Source organism: Rattus norvegicus, chromosome 10 (genome assembly GCF_036323735.1).
Source record: "Rattus norvegicus strain BN/NHsdMcwi chromosome 10, GRCr8, whole genome shotgun sequence".
NCBI classification, from domain to species: domain Eukaryota; kingdom Metazoa; phylum Chordata; class Mammalia; order Rodentia; family Muridae; genus Rattus; species Rattus norvegicus.
Genome location: NC_086028.1, coordinates 4,578,589 through 4,601,616, shown reverse-complemented (window position 1 = coordinate 4,601,616; position 23,028 = coordinate 4,578,589). Strand labels below are relative to the sequence as shown.

Here is a 23,028-nt window from a genome sequence, read left to right as displayed (position 1 = left end):
AGCCGTAGTTCCTACAGCACCAGGATGGTCAAGCTCCAGGGCACTGATAGTAGCAGGCTGCTTGGCACATGGCTTCTTGTCCTCCCACAGGTACTAGAGAGGTGCATTCATCCACAGCAGAGGTTCCAGTTTACATTGGGACAGATCAAACCAAGCTGCAGAGTGGACAGTTGAAAGCGGCCACTGGATCCCCTGGAACTGCAGTTAGCTTTGAGTTGCCTTTGGATGCAAGGACCTGTGCAGGAACATCAAGGTCTCTTAACTACTGAGTTATGTCCCCAACCCCTAAAGTAGACAGCTTTAACAGGTTTGTAAATTAATATACACGTGACAGGTCTTGAGCATGTAAATAATCTTCCTCAGCATGAAATTAGAAAAAATGCAAACCCAATTCAAACTGAGGCAAATTCTCAGGGGTTTCAAACTGATTTGGGTTGTATCTTAGTTTTTATGTCAGCTTGATACTAATCTAAGAGTCATCTGGAAAAAGGACCCTTAATCAGACTACCCTGTGCCCAGGTCTCTGAGGGTTGTTCTTGATTGGCACAGGGCAGGCGGGCCTACAGAGCCAGCCAGTAAACAACGCTCTTTGTAGTCTCTGTTTCAGTTCCTGCTGGAGCTCCCATGTCTGCTTTCTTCAACTATGGATTGTAACCTGGGAAATGTGACCCAAATAAACCTATTCCACTGCTAAGTTGCATGTGACCAGTGTTCATTACAGCAACAGAAAGCAGACTAGTATAATAGTCCTTGTGTCTAAGAATAAGAGTTTTTTTTTTCTTTTTTCTTTTTTTCGGAGCTGGGGACCGAACCCAGGGCTAGGCAAGAGCTCTACCGCTGAGCTAAATCCCCAACCCCAAGAATAAGAGTTTAGTGAACAATTTCTGCAGTGGAAATTGCAAAGCCCTGTGAAACCCAAGTGGGCGCACATGTACACAGATCAGAAAAAGGGTGGTGGTGGCTCAGGCCTGGATCACAGCACTTAGGAGGCTGAGGTCAGCCTGGGGACAGAGTAAGCTCCTGTCTTGAAGAGTCTGTAGTGCTCATGTTCTCTTACATGAACTCTAATCCCTACCCAAATGCCAATGTGACATTCTTCACAGAACTGGACGTAAACCAACACTAAAATTTACACACAAAACAGAAAATGGAATTGTCATCCATGTTGAGAAAGACATCAAAACAGGAGACATTCATCTAGGAAAAGGGTTTCCAAGCCCACATCTACAGTGACACACTTCCTCCAACAAGGCCACAGCTCTTAATAGTGCCCCTCCCTGGGCCAAGAGTATTCAAACCACCAAAAAACCAGATAGATCTCTATTTTCTCCAGTTCCTTCACCAAAATTCTTCTCAATATAGATTAAAGACCTAAGTGTAGTATCCCACACTGAAAACCTGAGAGCAGGACATGGGTATGGACAGAATTAACACTGTGAGGATTTTTAAAATATGACCCCAAAAGCACAGCACATCAGGCGAAAGCTGGCAGGGAGATTGCCTCTCACTGAATAGATTCCGAGAGACAAAGGAAATAGCCACGGGAAGAGACAGCACGAATGATGGGAGAAGGTATGCGGAGGTAGACTTATGACTGGGCCTTCATATCCAGAGCTTGGACAGAAGCTTAAAGGGTCAACAGCAAAAATAAGTAACCCTGCTAAACCCAGGCAGTAGACCAGCTATTTCTCAAAGGAAGCTGTAAGTCAGGCATGGTGGCACATGCCAGTGAACCTACCACTGGGGAGGTTCACAATTGAAAAGTAGATTGAGCCTGGGCTAGAGGCTGTCCCAAAACAACAAGCAAACATGAAATGTCTACCATGCATATGAAAAAAATATTAGCTTGGTGATATTCATCATTAAATGGAAATAAAAACCACATTGAACTGTGTGTGTGTGTGTGTGTGTGTGTGTGTGTGTGTGTGTGTGTGTTCGTTCGTTCTGGTGAGGATTTACAGGAGAGGTCTCTGGGGATGTAAATCTCTATCTGTATGGAAATCATTATGAAAATTCTGCATAAATGAAAAGTGTAATTATACAGTGATTTGCAGTCCCACTCCTGGGTTTGTAAGAAAAATAAAATCTGTATTGAGGGGTCTCTGCAGTGTCAGATCAGGAATAAAACCATGTAAGGAGATGAGACTAAAAACCCCGTGCACACTGACTTCATCATCCTGGATCAGACTTTGGGGAGTCTCATGCCAGGCTGCTTATCGTCAGCAAATTTAAAACACAGAGCAGGTTGGGAAAAGGTTTCTAGGCAACAGTCAGTTCAGTTGCAGACTCATAATAAAGCTTAAGGTCTGACCACATAGAAACACCTTTACAAAGTACATGTGACCATGACGGTGGGTTCTATAGCTACAAGGCTTAAAATCTAGTGTGGTTTCTGACCAGTAGCATAGAGTAGGCCATAAAGTACATGTGGCATCTCCCCTAAGGATGGATAAATGTCTAGGGAGGGAGAGTGGGATAAACACTCTGGTGGATTTGGGTGAGGTCTGTCTCTATAGCCAAAGATAGGTGAGGTCTGCCTCTAAGATAGCATAAAGGTCACCAGGTCATTAACAAACCTACTCCCAGGCTTCTGGGCATTTTATCTCCTCTTCTGAGAAGAGGCCCCTGTGTGATTAACATTCTGGGTTCCCTGGTGATCTGTGGGTGCAATGACCTTTGTACCTCAACACTGTCTGTTGAAGAGACATCTGCTATCCCATGCAACTCTGGTCACAATAGCTAAGAAAGTAAGAGCCACATGTCCATCCACTGATGTTGAGAGTGGGTGAGTAAAATGAGTGATTCACAGTGGATCACCATCAGCTCTTAAACAAAGACATTCTGTCATGCACGCCAGCACAGACAGAGCACGAGGATGTTACATTAAGTGAACTATGTCCGTCATGGATAACACGAGTGTAGTGTGTTGTTGTGCATGTGGTATCTACTGTTTGCTCTCAGAGAAGTCACGTGTAAGAATAAGGCTACCAGAGGCTGAGGGGGCAAGGAGAAGTTGAGGAGGGTGACTATACACCCTAGCAATGGACTGTACATTCCAAACACTGGAGGAAATGATTTGAAATGTTTTGATCATAAAGAAATGATAAACATTTATAAGAGTTGATATATATGTATGTGTACACACACACACAAATATATATATGTAATATATATCTTAATTTAAACTTCAAGAAGCATATCCATATTGAAACATCATATAATATATCCACTAACATATATAATTTTTTTTTTTAAATTTTTAAGATTTTATTCATTTATTATATATAAGTACACTGTAGCTGACTTCAGACACACCAGAAGAGGGGATCGGGTCTCTTTACAGATGGTTGTGAGCCACCATGTGGTTGCTGGGAATTGAACTCAGGACCTCTGGAAGAGTAGTCGGGTGCTCTTAACCGCTGAGCCATCTCTCCAGCCCATATATAATTTTTTATTATGCATGTTAAACATAAAGGAAAAAGAAAAAATGAGTAAAAGATCCAAAAAAGAAGGAAAACTAATTTCCCTCTGAAGTCAGAATGTAAATTGGCTGTGGCACATAATGGTTAAATAGGATGTTGAATTCTGTGTCACTCAGTGCCACAGCTTAGTTGTGTCAAAGCGCATCGTAGAGCAGACTGAGGGCTCGGTGCCTCCTCCAGACAGTCGAGGCTGTGGACACCTCTGTAGATTGTATAATCGTCCTGTTTTGCTCCTTTATATGTCATAAAGCCTTATTGCTGTGTGACCATGAGATAATTAAACGTAGAGTGACATTCTGTCAAGAGTTTTCTTAACTGGTTTCCTTTCTTTTCATTCAGGTTTTTTTGGGGGTGTGTGTCATGACAGCGTTTCTCTGTGTAGCCCTGGCCGTCCTGAAACTCACTGTGTAGACCAGGCTGGACTCAAACTCAGAGATCAGCCTGCCTCTGCTTCTTGTGTGCTGGGATTAAGGTGTAAGCCATCACTGCCTGGCATATGGTTTCCTCTTGCTGTACTCTGTTTTACTACTGTTTTTGGCTGACAGATAGTGCAGGAAATGCCCCTGCATGTGGAGCCCCTGCAGTGCATCTAGTGATTGGGGTGCAGCTCCTACTCAGAAGGGACAGGCCAAGGCTGTAGCTTAGGGATTCTCCTCTTGTTCCCCAGAAAGGCTGTGCCCATGAAGTGTCTATGAAGAGAGCAGGGCTGCAGACTGCTCTCAGCAAACGTATAGTCTGTATTTGCATGTAAACAGTAATAGGGGAAAAGTAGCTCTTTTTATTTCTATTTCCTGAGTGGCTGTACTTTTTTTTTCTTTCTTATTGTGAATTGAATTTTGTTCCAGTGAATACTTTTTTTCTTTTCTTTACATATATTTTTCTTATTTTTCCCCCATCAAGCATATATATATATATATATATATATATATATATATATATATATACACACATATATATATATATATTATTTTTTTTTCTCCTCCTATCTATAAGTGAGGACAGCGAGACCTTGAAATTAGACTACTCCATGGGTAGGACAATAGGTTTATTGCCAATTTAAACTGCTGTGGCTATATGGGGCTGGGTGGGGTGGTAGAGAGAACCACAAAAAAAGCAGGAGAGCCTTGCCTCTCTTGAGGGAGCATGTGGCAGTGGGAGGGATCCTGTAGACTGAAACAGCCAGTGAGTTAGAGTATGGGGGAGGGGGCTGGGGGCCAAAACAGCCTGGGGCTTTGATCTGTTACAAGTGTGCTTGGGTTAATAGGGAATTAGATTCTTTGCTGATCTTAGATGCTTGTGTCTACGTCTTTCCCTTTACCTGGTCAGAGTCTGTCATTCCAATATTGCCAATGGCATCCACATTTTTGAGGCTCACTTCAGACCTAACACCCTCCTGTCTTTCCCTTCCCCCTTTTCTATTTTTTACTACTCAGCCCTTTACTGTCCTCACTGTCTAGCTCAGGACTGGCCATGAACACGTACTCCTCCTGCTTCAGCTAAGATTGCAGACGTGCCCCCACATCCAGCAGCATGTATGCTTTAAGGGTCATGTAGTCGTCAGATTGCTGGCCCTTTGCTCTGATGTGGCCCTAGTTCTACCATGAAGGAGAAGTCTTTTCCTCTTCTGCTTTTGGTGTGCCCTAGTTTGTCTCTAGTGGTTGGTTCGGCCTAACACTTTCCATAGGCCCTTCTCTAAGAGGTGTTCATTTATTTCGTCTGAGTCTGTGCACACTTGTTTGAGCACCGTGGTGCTGTGTGGAGGTCAGAGGTCGGCTTGGTTCTTTCCTTCTTCCAGGTGGATTCCAGGGATTGAATCCAGGTCTTCAGGCTTGGTGGACAGCTGTCAGCCCAGGTCCAAGCACCTTAAGAATCCACATTTTGAGGGTGAAGCCTGTTTGTCTTTGGAGACACATTAAGAGGCTTAGGGTTCTTGAGGAGGAAAGGTATTAGTGGTAGTCCAGTGGAAATCCCTTTGATGTCTTTCCTATGGCATAATTACTTCCATAGTGGATATAGTTTAGAAGCTTGGATCCCAGGCTTAAATTTTCTTTGGAAAACAAAAAAACAGCTTTGTTTTTTTAATCTTCCAGTAAGCTTCACAGTGGGAAGTCACAGTGGGAAGTCTGGCTGCTAAAGAGAGTCTAATTCTGGGGTTGGGGATTTAGCTCAGCGGTAGAGCACTTGCCTAAGAAGGGCAAGGCCCTGGGTTCGAACCCCAGCTCCGGAAAAAAAAGAACAAAAAAAAAAAAAAAAGAGTCTAATTCTCTACCCAGCTACAGAAACTCTGTGAGGCTTAGGGTGGAGTTGATAGTGAATTAAAACCCAAGGTGCCATGAAGCCTGTGTGCAACCTGTTGTGTTGGTGGTCACAGCGGTTCGAGGTTGAGGTTGAGGAGTTGCCTGCATTAGACTGGACTGTGGGTGGACCCTCCCTGTGCTGGTGGGCTGTAAGAAAGGTCGGTGAGCAAGCCAGGAAGCAGCATTCTGTGGTCACTGTTTGACTTCCTGCTCTGACTTCCCTGATGAACGGTGATGGGGGTGTAGCAGCCAAACAAACTCTTTTCTCCACAAGTTTTTTTGCTCCTGGATATTGTATCACAGTAGCAGAGACCAAACTTATTACAGAGGATTTAAAGCTTAGGAGTCCTCTCCTCATTGGGGTTTATACAGTAGTCTCATAGCTGCAACCTACTTTTCCAATTACGTTTTTTTCTATTTTAATACAATTTCATTAATTGTTTGAGAATTTCATACAATGTCTTTTGAGCACAGTCCCAGTTCTCCCACCAACTCTGCCACACCTTACCTCTCCCAACTCTGTGCTCTTCTTTTCCCTCTGAAGATAACCCGTAGCTAACTTGTACTGTTCTTAAACTCCTGAGTATGAGGAGACCCAGTGCAGTAAAACGGTTAGTCCAAATCATCATGGCGTGTCATCCAGCATGACAGCACTCAGGCAAGTGTGGTGCTGGGGGAGTAACTGTGAGCTTCACATCCCTTTCTCCAGGCAAGGGGAAGAGCAGTTTGGCAGGGGCTTTCCTCCAGCAACCCCACTTCTCTTAATCCTTTCAAATAGTGCCGGTCCTTGGTGACCAATTATTCAAATCTGTGAGCCTGTGGAGGCCATTCTTATTCAGAATACCACTGGAAGTGAGGGGCTCCTCAGGGACTTTGGGGTACCCTCCCAACCAAAGAGGAGCACATAAGATACAGATACCCCTTCCTCAGCAAGTTAGACAGGGGGAAATCCCTCTGCTAGGTTCAGTTCTCTTCATCTGCACAGTCCTGGCTAGGAGCCATGCCTTGTCTTATCTGGGAGGTGCTTGAGCCCCAGCCCAAGTTGGGCAATGGTGTGGAGGGGATGGGCTGTACTTCTACTCATCCAGTTCTGCACACTGGATAGAAACGCCATGTGAACCACAGAAAACCAGCATTATTGGGATACATTTCTTATGTGATATCATTCACCTGGATGAAGAACAAGATCTGATGGTCTAATATGTTCATTGTACCACATATCTGTTATGGCTGTCCACTGTGGATCATGTCACCATCCCCAAAGGAAGCCCTGCCCATCAGTAAGTAGCCACTGCCTCTGTGGTTGCACTTGCTCTGAGTATTTCCAGTAGTTGGGGTACACGGCTTTCTGTGAGTGCATGGTTTCATAGCACACCCACATCATAGTGTGTACTAGGAAGTCAGCTTTCCGTAACCAAGTGCATTGAGCTGTGGAAGCACCTGATACCCTCCCACTGCCGGGCACTTGAGTTGTCTACACTTGGGAGTGCTATAAACAGCATCACAGTGAACATTTGTCCATGCACGGTGTAGGCACGCTCTGGGTTTCTGGAGGGTGCTTCTCCAGTTGTAGAATTTCTGCCTCACACAGTAACTGCTTCCTTAACTTACTGATGTCACCAAGCAGTTTCCCAAACAGCTCTGCCTGTGCACCAGCAGTGGATGGGGCTCTGGCTGAGGCTCCAGCCTCCAAGCCCACACTCTTTATCTGCCCTTCCCTTCTGGCCATCCATACTACCTCATTGGGTTTGATTTGTATTTTTCTTTTGACTGACAGTGTTTGTTAATCCCAAAGATTTGAGGAGAAAGACCACTTATCAAAATAGATCCTCATGGCCAAATTAATTAAAGCCAGCTTTTTATCTGTGTCTCTCCCTAAAAGTGGGGTTCAAGAGATCAGCATTGGACTTAAGGAAGACAAGGGTTTTATAGCTCAAGGGTGGGGTTTCTAATGGGGGATTTGGCAGATAGGTGGGGGTACAGAAGATAAGCATAGCAAGGTAGCCATAACGACTCCCTGAAACTAAGACATAGTTGCCAGGTAGTCATACCAATAGGTAATCAGTCATAGGTGCTCATAATGAGCTTTGGAAACAGGCATGTTGCCTGTTTCCTGGAACCATGTGGAGTTAAGATTACTGGGAATCTGGGGAGGGGCATAACCCAGTCCTTGAGAAACAAAAGGTTAATCAAAACAAGAATGAACCGGGTTTTTCTTTACTATGAGTTGGCTTTCAAGCCTAATTTCAAGGCAGGTTGGTTCGTCTTACTGAGCACCCTGTCAAGTTTGTCATTGCTGTAATTGTTGTTTGTGTCTTTTTTATTGACTAGCAGGAATAGAGTAATGTGGGGACCAGATAAACAATTTACAGATCTTGATTTACTCCAATCCTATGGGTCCTCCCTCTCTCTCTCTCTCTCTCTCTCTCTCTCTCTCTCTCTCTCTCTCTCACTCTTGCATCTATGTGTATGCATATGTATTTGGAGGTCAGAGGTCATCACCACTCAATAGCTTGTATCTTGGGGTGTGTGTGTGTGTGTGTGTGTGTGTGTGTGTGTGTGTATGAGAGAGAGAGAGAGAGAGAGAGAGAGAGAATGAATGAATGAATGAATGAATGAATGAATTGGTCTCTCACTGGGGCCTCAGACTTCAGGATCAGGCTAGACTGGCTGGCCAGTCACCCCCAGGGATTCTGTCTTCACCTTCCAGCTCTGGAATCACAGCAAGGGCTGCATGGGCTCTGGATGGAGCACAGGGCCTCTTGCGTGTACAGCTATTTACAAAGTTGCTTTTGCCAGTTTTAACATCAGAATGCGTTGCTGCTTAGAGAGAAAAGTCCCTTGGCTCCAGCCTAAATATTCTGGGTTCTATGTGAGGTTCTATGTTGGTCCTGCCTGAGCCATCTCTCCAGTCAGGACGAAATCACAGAGGGAGGTGAAGCTGGGCAGATAGACACAAGGTTGAATTCCCCTTCACCGATGAGTCCCAGAATTGGCAGAAGTCCTTAAAGTCCAACTAGCACTGTACACCTGCGGTATTCACTGTTTCCTTGTAGGGTGGTCCCAAACCTGTAGTACTTAATCTGAAGTCTGGCCCGGGAGCATAATCCAGGTTCCAAGTGAGGGTTTGTGGGTTTGAAGTGCCATGTTGAGAGCAGTGTGGGCAGACTGTACCTCCCGCTGGCTAAAATGCAGGGGCTGTGTTTTGGGGCTCACTGTCTCTGCCTGCACTTCCTTTACTGGTAGATTTTCCCCTGCAGAGAGAGCCCTGTGGTGCTCTGCAGGGTTCCAGTTCTCAGGTTTTCATGCCAAGACTCCACTTCCAGGGGAGGAATGGGAAACCTGGACAGAGAGACTGGCACACCACACTTCTCTTATTGAAAGGAAAATTAATCAGTGTTCACAACAGAAACTTAAACATAATAAAAGGCGGCTGGCAACACTGGTTGTAGATTTGATCAATGTGTACCTGTGTGCATTTGGAGTATAGATTCTGACTTATAATCACAGTTCTCTCAGCAGTGTGGAAACCTTAGGGAACAAAATAGTAACAGGTGAGGATTCAGAAATAAATAACAATTTAGGGTTATTGGAAAAGTACAATTTTCTGTTCCTGTGGGAATTGTTCCTGCCTAGAAGGGCAGAATATATATGATTTAAACTTCCATCTCTCACTTTCTTCTTAATATATGCTGCCTCTGGTTGCACAGATGACTCAGAACTGCTTTTCATATTTATTTCCCAGTACTGTGGGTTTTCTATCTCTGGCTTCCCCACTTCACTCAACACTAATCTCATTTAACAAATACCTCTGCACTGTGCTCCCCCAGTTAACACAAGTGCTTGCTGGGACCAAACACCTTGCAGCCAGTTGCTGTCTTAGGGGAGACTTTACAGGTTTGCTTGAACCCTGGTGGGATGGGGCCCTGGATGGTCCCTTTGTGTGTGTTATGAAGTCGCTGCAAATGTGGATGTTTCCAATTCTTTTGGCTGTCTACACATTCTTAACATTTAAATTACCCAAAAAACCTTCAGAACCTCAATTGTGAAGAAGGCAAGCAAGGGACGAGAAGCCCGGAGTGCCATCCTCTTATGTGTCACGTCTCAGACAAGTTGATGATGCTTTTGGCATGCAGTTTGTAAGCCACCACAGCAAGTGTGACAGTGGCATAGATGCGGGTCCATGGTTTGAGGAGATGTGGCCCTGGTAGCTTAGACAGAATGACTTAGTCTCCATAGAGGGACAAACTCACATAGGTTGCCCAGAGCTGGTGGGCAGCTTCGCTGTTTACTTGTGTTCCTGCCCTATCTTCTGTGCCACTGTGGCTAAGACCATCACCAGTGTATCTGTGTTCTGGTGCACACATAGGAGAGAACAGAGAGGAAAGGAACTTGGTCTGCATTGGCAGGGCACTGAGGCTCAGAAAACCACTGCAGATGCCCTCTGCCCCAGTTGCATGCATGGGCTTGTGTCTGAGCCCTCAGAATCCCGCAGGCCGTGGTGAATTAAACCCCACCAGTGTGGATGCTCCATCAAGGCTATTTTGCCGACATAGTGTTGTAAAACTTATTTGCTGATCTAAGAACTGTATCTGCTAGGAAGTTTTCCAAAGGTTGGACTGAGACACTAAGAAACAGAAGCCACCTGAAGTTGCGACATCCAAGGCACGGGCCCTCTAGGATGTGCCAGGACGGCTCCTGGTCTTTGTTATTTGAGTACAATGTGCCTGTCGACAGGGAGTGAGGACCATCTGAGGCCTGCCATTTGCATTCTTGCATCCAGTGGAGATCATATTAAGAACGTTTTTGTCATTGGACACTTTTTCTTAACAGTCTTAATAACATCCACACAACATTTCATGCTTCCCCAGGCAGTGGGCTCTACCCATGATTGGATTCTGGATGCTTGGTGCTTGGTGGCTCTCATGCTGCACTTTTGGATGGGGTCTTGATTAGTTCTCTGGGGTCAGTTCCTGGAAGAGACAGAGTAGGCTGTTCAGGGCTCTTCCCAAAGAAAAACCAACGTGCTTTCTAGAAAGCAGCGTCTACACAGCAGCCACGTGTGGCATGCTTGTGTCACCTCAGCTAGCATCGGGTGATTCCTTCAGTCTTGATAATTAAACTGTGCGTTTGGCTTTATTCTACAGTGTTGCCTTTTTTTCCTAAACATATCGACTATTTCTGCTTATTCTCTTGGGTTTTAGAGTTGAATACATTTTTGTCAACCTCAGTTATTCAAACATTAGTTGTTTTACTTATTTTTATTTTAAGACAGGTCTTGTTATGTAGCACAGGCTAGTCATGAACTCAACATTCTCCTTTGTCCTACTAAGTGTTAGGATTACAGGTGGGTGCCATTGTGCTTGGGACATTTAAAAAGTGTGCTACTTTAAAATTAGATGTTTGTGTCATATACTTTTTATTTATGATACCATTTTTGTGCCTTTCTTGTGGCAAATAGCTTTTTCCCTTAATTTTTCTGTGCAGTTTTTAAACTAAAATCAATTTTTTACTTTGCCTAATCAAATCTTGATTTTTTTGTGATCTATATCATTTGCAGTTTTTGTGAGCCCCTGCTTGCTTTTTTTATGTCAATTTTTCATATTTTCTACATGAGTTTTAAAATTAGATCAGATTAGAAAAATTAATCAGGATTTTAATTGCAATTTTATAAACTGTGCCTGGGTCCTTAAGAGGATTTGATGGTTATTAACCATAAGTGCTTATCTGTCTGTTTGTCCCATAGAATTCATTATTGTAAACAAAACAAGGCACTTGGCTTAATCCTGAGTAGAGAAACCCTGCAAGCAGCTAATATGGTTTATATGAAAGGAGTGTTTCATGATAGAATATTTGATAAAAGGTTTATCCAGATCATGAGGTGGATGGCCAGGGGACGGGTATTACTAGGATCCAGTCTGTCTCTGGATCTGTCTATCTGTTTGATTTTTCACCTTTGTCTTTGTTTCTCTCTCCTTCCTTGTTGGCTGTTATTAATGGATCTGCTTCTTTTCCTAGCCAGTGGCAGTCCCAAAGTAACATTATAGGACGGCTCCACCGTCAGCTCGCCCGGGAATCAGGAGCCCAGTTAGCTCAATGGTAGGCCTTAGTGCATGTCTTCCCTGGAGCTGGGCTGGACTTAGCCTTGGGAAAGAGTCAGTGGTGTGACAAAACTGGGGTCAAATGTTCCAGACAACAATTAGATTGTTTCCTGAAGGTCTGTAGCAGGAGTTTACGGGGTAGCTTATGCGTGGTGGAGATCTCTTCAGACTCTGGTTCTCACTGCTTGGGAAGTGGAGGAAGCTATCAGAGTTCTGGTGGCACCTTCACTGCTGATCTTGAGTATTGCTAGTGTTGGTCCTGGTAGTGTATACCTGGCTGTTACCCTGGAGAAGGCTTCTTTCCTCCATCTATGGTTAGAGAGCATTAGTCGGCTAAGCCCCACAGGGAGAGCATGGGCTTCAGAAGTTGTGTTATCTCTGATTTTGCTGAGTTTTGTTATTACTAGTGAATCCAAATAAAATCTGGCCCAGTAGAAAATGAGGCCATTCTCCCCTTTTGATTGCCTCTGTGCCAGCTGATCTCACTCAGGGAAGAAGTAGACAGTAGTATGTCAGTGAGGCTACTGAGGAAGGTCATGGTGTATGTCAGCTAAAAACAGCAAGGGGAGGAGGAGCAGGGCAGTGGGCGTATATCAATGCAATAGTTCCACTCCCCCCCATTTTTGTGTATGCAGGCACACGTGCATATGTGTGCATTTGTATGTAGAGGCCTGAGGTAGGTAGTGGGGACCATCTTCTACCTTAGGCACTGAGGCAGGTCTCATATGAATAATATCCAGCTTGCTCTGGGAAGCCCTACCACATCTCTGTCTTCCAAGGCTGGTAGGTTTAACGAAAACAGCATATCAAAAAGTTGTATTAATCTATATATTTATTTCCTTGCTCATTGGTGTTTTCTAGTCCTTTGTTTTGAGTGGCACTCTGTTTTTCTGAGAAAGGTCTTGACAAGCTTAGACTAAGTGGCTATGTGATTGGGGCTTAGTGGGCTGAAGAGAAAATTCATGAGTTGGGGAGATAGCCTAGACATTAAATGACATAGGAAATCTTTCCTTGCTGTTGTGAGGTCCATAGAAAACTCAGTTGGCACGTGCATGTCCTAGTAGTGCAGAATCAGAGGCAGACAAGTCCCTGGAGCTCACTGGCCAGCCACCCTAGCATACTTGGTAAGCTCCAAGCCCTTAGAAGACCCTGTCTCCAAAAAAAAAAAAAAAAAAAATAGCTAAGATGCCTAAGAAATGATAGCTAAGGTTGTTCCATATGCAGGTGCATATGCATGCAGCTTCCAGACACAGACGATGTACACAGACGATGTACAGATCTGATCTGCTCAGGAATGCTAGTGTCCTACTCGAGTCCTTTATTTTGTCCAGACGTGTAGGGCATTAGACTAGGTTGAATAGCTATGGGATTTAGTTATAGCCGATCTCTTTAGAAGAGTCCACAGACTTGATTAAGGACTGATTCTGCCCTCCCAGAACCTGAGTGGGTTTATTCTGTATCCATCACAGCAGGGCACTTCTCTGTGAAACAGGAGAACCACTGTCCAGGAGTGCTGGGGAGCCAGGTGGGTTGTGTAGCACGCCATTAAGACTTGGTCACTTAACAAGCCTGCTCCTGAACCGGCTGTTCTAGTAGGGTCTCTCTAGGACAGATGGTGAAAACCACTAGTAGAACAATCCAGAGAACCCATTCGGAAGGTCCCGCTAGCAGGTGCTGGCTTGCTCACCCCCAGAACAGTTGGCTTTGAATTCAACCTCTGATGAAGTGGCTGATGGGTATTTAATAACTATGTTCTTTAAAAACCAACCACAGGTTGGGCTGGGGAGATGGCTTAGTGGGTAAAATGTTTGCTGTGTAAACATGAAGACTTGAGTTCAAATCCCCAGAACCTATTGATAATTTATTAATAATCATGTATTAATACTTTTAGTATTGCTGCAGAGACCTGGGAGGTGGAGCTAGGAACCTCGCCATAGTTACAGGCTAGCGACATGCTCTACAGCAGCAAGCAAAAAGACAGCCCTTCTCAAAGTCCAACACTCACGCTGTGAGACATGTGTATGCCATGGCACTCAGCCCTCCACACACACACATGGCACTCAGCCCTCCACACACACACACACACACACACACACACACACACACACACACACACACACACACACAGTACTTTTTAAAACCCACAGCTCACTCACTCACCCCATCACATCCCGCTGCCTTAACCTTGGAGTAGTCTACTCAGTATGGCAGGCTCTCACTCTTGGAAAAGCAGCTGCCTGTGAGACCCAAGGGCAGTAACAGTCCTGTCCCCTGACACCTTTCAAATGTCCTGGGCACAGGCTCAATGAATGGAACATGGGGCTATACTCTTGGCATTTTTTTCTGTACCTTTGGTACAGATATGATAACCCTTTATGCATACACATGTGTACACATGTAGTTGCAGGCAAACAAGTTAAATGTCTGTTTCTCCTTCTGAACTTCATGCCCTCATGTGCCTGAGCTCAGACCCCTAGAGTAGGGTTGTCAGAGCTTTTATAGTGCCCTGGACGGGCTTCTTCTTTGATCCCTCTGAGCTCTTGTTGTAACTGTTCCTCCACCTGCTGTGTTTCTTGTACACTTAAAGTCTCTTGTCATGGTTGGTCTTATCGCTTATCCGTGGAAGATTTTGCTAGTAAAACAACACATCAGGCCGTTGAGGTACTTGTAACTAGACAGTAGCTGTAAAGACAGTTTTCATTGACTCTTAGGTTTGTTTAGAGTTCTTTAAATTTTTTAATCACATATATTTATTCATTCTTGAGATGGGAACAATGCATGTCAGACCATGGATGTAGAGGTCAGATGACACTCTGCAGGATTTGGTTTTCTGTTCTACTATGTGGGTCCTAGGAATTGAACTCAGGGCATCAGACATGGTAGTAAGCACCTTTACACAGTGAGCTATCTCACTAGAACTTGTCACCTCTGGTGTTAACTTACATAGTCATATATAAACCACATGTGCAAAATAGAGGGCTTCTTGGAAGGAAAATGAGGTTGTCAGTCCAGACGCGGGCCCCAGCATTATCCAAATGGAGACTGTCTCCGAGCCCACTGCAGCAGGAGGGTTAGCCGGGAGGACGCTCCTGAGCCACAGAGCACACACTGCCACCCCTACTCACACTTCTCACCATTTGTTCATGTTACTTGGTTTGAACTGACAGTTTTCTGTTCTCAGAGAGAGCAGTTCCTGTCCAGAGTTGTTGTGGTTGTTTATTAGTGCCTCTAATTAGAATGCTTGCTTGATGGCGCCTCAGGCAGGCACCCGCCAAGTGTTCCAACATAGCTTCAGAATCAGTCAGAAAGGCATGCTTTCCTTACAGGGAAAATTCGTTTTGGGGATCCCACCAGACATGACCACTCAGACAACTTCAAGTCTTTATTATAGCTGGGACTACGCTCAGGTATTCAGGACCCAAGTATAGCCCTGAATGTTTACGGTAAGAGGTTTCTAACATTAAAACTCACATCTTGGTATCCCCTTTGCAGCTTTGAGGAGGAATAGAGGGGTGGAGAAACTGGGGGCAGAAGGAGGTTTTACACAAGCAGACAGTGTAATAGGAGTTGAGGTAAGTTAGCCAGGATATCTTGACATCAAGTTTCTTTAATAGAGCTGGATAATTTTCCACAAGATTCTCCATCAAAGGCTGGAGAGATGGCTCAGTGGTTAAGAGCACTGACTACTCTTCCAGAGGTCCTGAGTTCAAATCCCAGCAACCACATGGTGACGTACAACCATCTGTAATGACATCTGGTGCCCTCTTCTGGTGTGTCTGAGGACAGCTACAGTGTACTAATATACACAAAAATAAATAAATCTTAATAAACGGTTGTCCGTGGAGGAGATCAGACTCTAGTTAGACTTGAGATGGCCTCAGGAAGAAGACAGGACGGAAGAGCCTCTACGCTGCCGTGCTCTGTTAGACACTGGCATTCCTACTGCAGAGCTGCCCCGAATGTTAGGATTAATCACAGGCAGGAAGGGTCATAGGATCGTAGGGACATCTCTGTGTGCCTCTGCCTTTCTGATCTGTAAAGTGGGGTAGAGTTACTTTATAGGGCAATGTTCTGGACTTTTACTTAGCAATTTTATTTTATTATTTATTTGGAGACGGGCTTTCTTGTAGCCCAGGCAGGCGTCATACTCCATATTAAAACAATGGTGAGCTTGACTTGTTAACCCTCTGGCTTCCATCTCTGGAACGCCAAGATTACAGGTGAGCACCAGCACGCCTAGTTTCTGCAGTGCTGGAGATGGAACCCACAGCTTGGCATGTTCTGGGTGAGCACTGTGTCAACTGACCTTGATGATGTAAAAGCCACTGCTTCACAAGAAAGTGAGAACTCAGGACTCAGCCCTAGTGGAAGGTGTGGTCTGCTCCCAAGCCCACTTGTCACACACGTTCTCCAATTTGTAAGTGATAAAGGAATTACCCCAGGACCTTGCTCTGCCTCCTGCCTGGTGGCCCCTCTCATCTTCTCACAACTCAGCCCTGCTGTGCTCTTGACCTCCCTGGAGTCCAGTTTCCTATGTTGAATATGGGGGCACTCAAGCTGATTTGCCGTGCACATAGGTAGAGACTCTTGAGCTGCAAGTGCAGTGTGTCTGCAGCCCTGGCCTGAGTGAAATCCCCAAGAGAATGAGTATGAATGGTCTAGGACTGAGTCTGAGATAAAAGAAGGGAGTTGGGGTTTTGGGCTGAGGGTAGTGTTCACTTTAGGGAAAAGAGTACACAGCTGAACTGAATTGTGCCGATGTGTTGAGTAAGATGAGGGCAGTTGATCTGAAGTAATCTAGAGGCATCAGGGACTTGGTGACACAGGGATTACAGTTGCAGCTACTTGGAAGGAACAGGAGGATTGCATGTTCAAGGTCACCTGGAGAACTTAGGGAGATCCTTTCTCAAAAGTAAAAAGAAAGCTGGGATGTAGCTCACTGTAGCACTTGCCAGGATGCCAGTCTGTCACACGTCCTTCTTGCTCAGAGCCCTTCTGACCTTGCTTCCTCGTGAGAGTAACAGATGCAGCCCCTCCCTGTGTCTTGTCAAACCCCATGTTTGACACTCATCTGCTGTCACCTACCCTTATTCGTCCTGTCCGCCAACTGTTTCACACATGCTGGCCGCTCTCCCGCTGAGTGAAGACTTGGTGGATGCTGAAGCTCTTGCCTTTTCCTTTGCCCGGGTCTCTGGGGCTGCACTGGGGCTTTGTGTGAATTACGTCTGAGATTTTAAACAGGCCCAGATCTCCCTGCAGAGAGCAGCTCAGCCTCTCCAGTTTACAGTTTGTCTACTCTAGCATGCTTTCCATTGCTGTGATAAGTACCATGACCAAAGGAATTTGAGGAGGAAAGGGTTTATTTCATTTTATACCTTACAGGTCTCCATGGAGGGAAGTCAGGGCAGGAATTCAAGACAGGAACCTAGAGGCAGGGAATGAAGCAGTGGCCATGGAGACATGCTGCTTACTGACTTTCTCTACATGGCTCTTTGCTTGCTTGAAATTCCTAGGACCACCTGCCCAGAGGTAGACTCACCCACAGTGGGCTGGGCCCTTGCACATCTATCATTAATCAACCAAACAAATGCCTCACAGACCTACCTTTAGGTCAAGTTTAGAGTACATTCTTCAGTTAAAGTTTCCTGACCTCAGGTATCTCTTACTTGTGTGGCATTGACAAGAGAAGTAGCCAGCATAGTTTTGCAAATGTTGTCAATAGAAATTGTCCCCTTATCTATTTATTCATTTGCCACACCAGATGTAAGTGGGTAGCAGGCTGGCAGGCTCTCCACTGGTCCAGGGCAGCCTGCTGCGGCCCCCATGGGACCCATGACACTGACCTACAACAGCCAACTTGATAAACAGCAGAGTGATGCCCTGGACTTACAGAGACTTTTGGCTATGAATTATATAGGGTTGCATCCAGATAGACTCTTGTCAGCTGACAGTGCACAGGGCACACCAGGCTTCACAGCTTAGCACTATACTGGAGAGTGTCCCTCTTCCCCAGTCTTTAGCCTTATCCAGAGTTTTGCTTACTGCCATCACCCAGCATGAAGAGAAGGCCACACTAGGGGTCTAGTGTGGGAAAATATTCAAATTCAAAATGGAAAGTGTAGTTTCTGTTGAATATGTGCTGTTCTTGTGCCATCATGAAAGAATACATTGTAGGTAGAGCCTTTGTAAGTCAGGAGCAGACTGCACATCTCTGCTGCTGTATCCTGGTAGCTGAGGAGAGCTACGTTCCACCTGTGCTTGTCCTGTGGGACTGAGAACCATTTGGGAGTAAATGGCCACATTAGATGTGGCCTCGGGGTTTGAAGGTACTGCATGTGGAGATAGTTGTTATTTTTTATCTAACATCTAACACCTGAAGACATCCATCTCCCTAGGGGCATTTCTTTGCCTGTCAGCAGGAGACTGGCTGGTATTCACATGCTGAACTCACAGTGTAGCAGCAGCCTATAGAGAGACTGGCAATTGGGTGCCAGGTAGCCCATATATAGGCAGAGGCAGGGTCAGCCCTGTGGCTGTTGTTGTGACACAGACCCCTCACCAGACAATTCCTGCTTTTCCAGCCCTCTGCTTCCTCCAGGGCTCTGCACTTTGGGTGCTCAGACATAATTAGGATTTTCAGGGAAGTTGTCAAGGCCAACCATCTCTGTGGGCTTTTTGAAATAGCCTCTGGCTTGCCATTTATTATGGTACTGTTCCCAATATGTCAAAGCCCTTTTCTTACTGCACTGAGCTTCTGGGTTTATGGGGGACTCATTCAGAGTCCAGTATGGTCATGGTGGCTCCTAACCTACTTACCCTGACTTCCAGGGGCAGTGTTGGTTCTGTTGGCTTAGTGTGACGCAGGCTGAGGTAGAACCTTCTTTCTGTCTGCCTCTAGTTGTAATCATCTCTAATTATGTTGGGTGGTTTGTGGTGTCCCCTTACCCATGAGATTCCCCAACATCCATCGCCATCCATCCATCCATCCATCCATCCATCCATCCATCCATTTATCCACCCATCCATGGTGGCCTCAACTTTCTGACAGCCTTGCCTCAGCCTCCTGAGTGCTGTTAAAAAATACAGTGTGGTCTTCATATAGGACCCCTAACAGCAGGAGCAGGGGGGTTCGTCTCTGGCTCTGTTGCCTGTCTTTGGATCCCTTTCCCCTAACTGGGATGCCTTATCTAGCCTCAATATAAGAAGATGCACCTGATCCTACTGCAACTTCATATACTATGCGAGTTGATTGATATCTGTGGGAGGGCTCCCCTCTCTGAGGAGAATGAGAGGAAGGGGTGGATTGAGGTAAGATGAGAGGGAGGGACTAGGAGGAGAGGAGAGAGGGGAAGCTGTGATCAGTGTGTAAAGTAAATGAATGAATGAAAAATATAATTTTTGAGAATTTCATGCAGTGTGGCTCACAAGTGACTCACTTCATGGTGGCAGAAGGGATACAGGAAAAGGCCAGGGTAAGTTGAGCCCCAGAGTCACACGCCCAGGTCTGTGTTCTCTCCAGACAACCCATATTATATTTTTTACTCCTTCCCAGAAGTTTGTCACATGAGGAACCCATCAAGGGGTTAACATGCTGATGAGGTCAGAACCTCCTGATCTAATTGTTTTAGGAAAGCCCATCACTGACACACCCAGAGGTACTAGTCTAACCAAACTGACAAGTTCAACCGCTGCGATGAGCACCTTCTTAGCTGGTGGATTCTGCCAGCCCCCTAGACCCACAGGTGTCAAGGCACGTCTAGGTGTACCCTCCTCCTGCGGCTTCTGTTGTATGTAAATCACTATATCAAGAACATGCGTGTGCTCCCACGCCCAGTGCACTCTGTGATTGGCTCTTTGTTCCCCTCCTTTGTCCACTGGTTACACATAAACAGAGACCAGTCTGCTTGGTGAAAGGTGCAGATCATATAATCTTCATTTTCACAGAGCATCAGCTACAGTTCCTGCAGCCACATACGTGTCACACAGAGTAGGAAGTTAGCCTTCATCAGCCACACTGATGAGTTTCTGGTAGCTTCCTTTCAGAGCAGACATGCCCAGGAGACACGAGGGCAGACAGCTCCGCTTCCACATGCTGTGCACAGGCCTCACTGTGTTGCCTGGAGGCGTACATCACTCATGACAGTTGCTGGAGTAGTGAGCATTAGGGCTACTCCTCAAGTGGGTTTGTTTGCCTTTGGGATATCTTTTTATCAGGTTCTGCTTCTCAGACTATTATTGTGCATGTAGAAATCACCTTTAATATTAATTAAAATGCTGATTCTTAGACCTCCCCTCAGACCTACAAAATTAATTTCCAACAAGCAAAGCCAAGGAGTCTGCATTTTAATACCCTTCCTCCCCATCTGTTTCTCAGATGAAGGTGTCCACAGCTCATCTCAAGAGCACCATAATCTAGAGACCTCCCTGGCCAGGTCACCACAATGTGAACATGCCTCTCATCCCTCCCCGTCCTCTCTCTATATCTGCTTGGCCCCCTGTCTTGCCGAGTCATCGTTATCGATCCTGTTAATGTGGCCTCTCTGCCCTGGCCTTCTCTACATGAACCCACTTTCCTTGACTCTATTCTTGTGTCCTCGTAGGAGGTGCGGCTGCATGGCCGTGTCTTGTGCTGCTCTGGGGTGCCTTGTTTGTTTTCTTTCCACTGTGACCTGACCCTTTGTTGCTCTCGAGAATTCATAAGGGAGTAAGCTTTCAACATGATTTCTTTTCTAAATGTATCTTTTCTGCCTTGAAGCAGTAGACTTTGCCATGACCTTGAATTTCAAGGATGATACTTCTTTTTCCTATCTGTGCTGTAGGCCTCTCTAGTTTCAGCCATTATACTTGTCCTTGAAGGTCCCTGGACCAGGGACATATTTCAGAATTTCCACATTAATTATGTGAAGTTCTTTTCACCTTTCTTCTGAACAAAAATCATCTTTTAAAAACTTGGTTATTTTATTTATTTACATTTCAAATGTTGCCTGCCTTCCCAGTTTCCCCTCTGCAACCCCCCATCTCATCCCTCCTCCCACACCTCTATGAGTGTGCTCCCACCACCCACCTACTCCTGCCTCATTCCCCTACACTGGGGCATCGAATCTCCACAGGATCAAGGGCCTGACCTTCCATTGGTGTCAGACAAGGCCATCCTCTGCTACACATGCAGCTGGAGCCACGGGTCCCTCCATGTGCACTCTTTGGTTGGTGGTTTAGTCCCGGGGAGCTCTGGGGGGTCAGGTTGGTTGATATTGTTGTTCTTCCTATGGGGTTGCAAACCCCTTCAGCTCCTTCAGTCCTTCCTCTAACTCTTTCATTGGGGTCCCCATGTTCAGTCCAATGGTTGGCTGTGAGCATCTGCATCTGTATTGGTCAGGCTCTGGCAGAGCCTCTCAGGGGACAGCTATACCAGGCTCCTGTCACCAAGTGCTTCTTGGCATCAGCAATAGTGTCTGGGTTTGGTGTCTGCAGATGGGATGGATTTCCAGGTGGGGCAGTTTCTGGATGGCCTTTCCTTTGGTCTTGGCTCCACTCTCTGTCCCTGTGTTTCCTTTGAACAGGAACAATTGAGTTAATCACAATTCTGTGCTTAAACCACAATTGCAGTTTGCTTATGTTGCCCATGGGCTGGAAAATGTCTTCAGAAATTGCAGATTTTTTTCAGGTAGCCAATTTTGAGCCTCCAATCTTGTTTCTCTCATACCAGGAGTCTATGTTCTTGATCTTGGGCCCTTTGAGGTCCGCCATGGCCTGAAGCTCTCTCATTTCTGAGTATATTTGAGACTTTTACAGGCTTTCTTCTCTTGCCTGCTCTTTTGGGCTCTTTTAGGCTGGTCACTGGGTGGGTAGCTTGTTCTCAGCTTTGCCAGCCTCTTTATCTTGTTTCCTATGGATCTTGTTTTAAAATGAATGGTAGTTAGCTGTCTTAAATAAAAATAAAAATTAAAATTAAAATTAAAAAAAAATGGCTGCACAGGTATGGACCCCAGGAGCTTTGTGCTTGGGTTGCTAAGTCTGGGAGCTGAGGGAGGCCCACAGAAGCATGGTGGCAGATGGCCATCACAGAGCACTCTGGGGCTCTGTTGGTTGCCATATTTAAATGCTCTCCCTATTGACCCTCGTTGTGTTCTCACATGAATGGCTGTAGCAGTGCTCTTTGACCTGGGATGGTGAGACTTGTGTTTCAAATTGTGATAAAGCGGCTGGGATTGATGCCAGGGCCGTCTGGACTAGAGGCGCCATGACTCACTAGGAGTGAGAGAGCTGTTGCACATCATAGAAAAGGAAAAGCAGTAAGGGTACATGAATTCACATGTGGACATCTTAGCAAGTGTGTGGCCAGGAGTGATCCTATAATCAATCTTTTATGATGGCTACAGTTGATATAATTTATAACCAGCAGTGGGCCAGTTTTGAGTGTACACAGTTATGTGGGTTGAAGTACCCTCATAAATATGTGTGAGTGTCACAGGATGGCTGGATTCAGTCTCTACCCTTCCTTGATATTCAGGTCTCGTATGTAGGTCAAGTTAAAGCCTGGAAGTGTAAAAAAGGATTGCTTTCTTTCGGCAGTAGCATTATTATTTTCAATTTTTATTTATTTTGAGATCAAGCCTCTCACTTTGTAACCCAGGTTGTCTATGTCCTCAAACTCAGTACCTATGACTTTTGTCAGTCTCCTGAGAACATGAGCTCTTATGTAGGCTGAGAAAGTGAACCTTTAGAGAAATAAAACCACTGGAGAAAGTAGATTTGCCTTTTTAAAGGACTAGAAGTGGAGGCTGAACATGCTTGCTGATTTACACATGTGCCACAAACCTCCCTAGTAGCTGGGCGAGCGAGAGGCGGCTGTAGTCAGCTTTCCACATCCAGTCAGGTGATGATGGCTCCTGAGATCAGTATTGAAGAGCTGTTTAGTGACCTCCCGGATCTGACTGTCTTGTGGATTCAGAAAGATGGGAAGTGTCACCTGGGTGGATATCTTAAGCATCCAGTTGACTGCCTCACCCGTTTCTGTATAGATTCCTTCAACATTACCCTGCCAGAGGAGAGGATTTATCTCCACAGCAGGAGACTGTGCCCAGGTAGCCATATTTGCAGGAAGTGACTGACTCAGGATTTGAGCCATGCCCCTTTGGCCCTAAGTTC

The 23,028-nt window shown here is 45.5% G+C and overlaps 1 protein-coding gene across 14 annotated transcripts in view; it reads left to right on the top strand.

Annotated features, from left to right (window-relative positions):
• Window positions 1-23,028, top strand: part of Snx29 (sorting nexin 29) — a 413,817-nt gene that overhangs the window by 204,066 nt on the left and 186,723 nt on the right. Inside the window, exon 15 of one of the 14 annotated variants that reach the window (XM_039086864.2) lies at window positions 91-14,005. The exons of the other annotated variants lie outside the window; for them this stretch is intronic. Within the exon in view, the coding sequence (XP_038942792.1) occupies window positions 91-269 (179 nt within the window). The 3' untranslated portion in view covers window positions 270-14,005. Of the gene's footprint in view, window positions 1-90; window positions 14,006-23,028 lie in introns of those variants that run through there. 14 annotated transcript variants of the gene reach the window in all.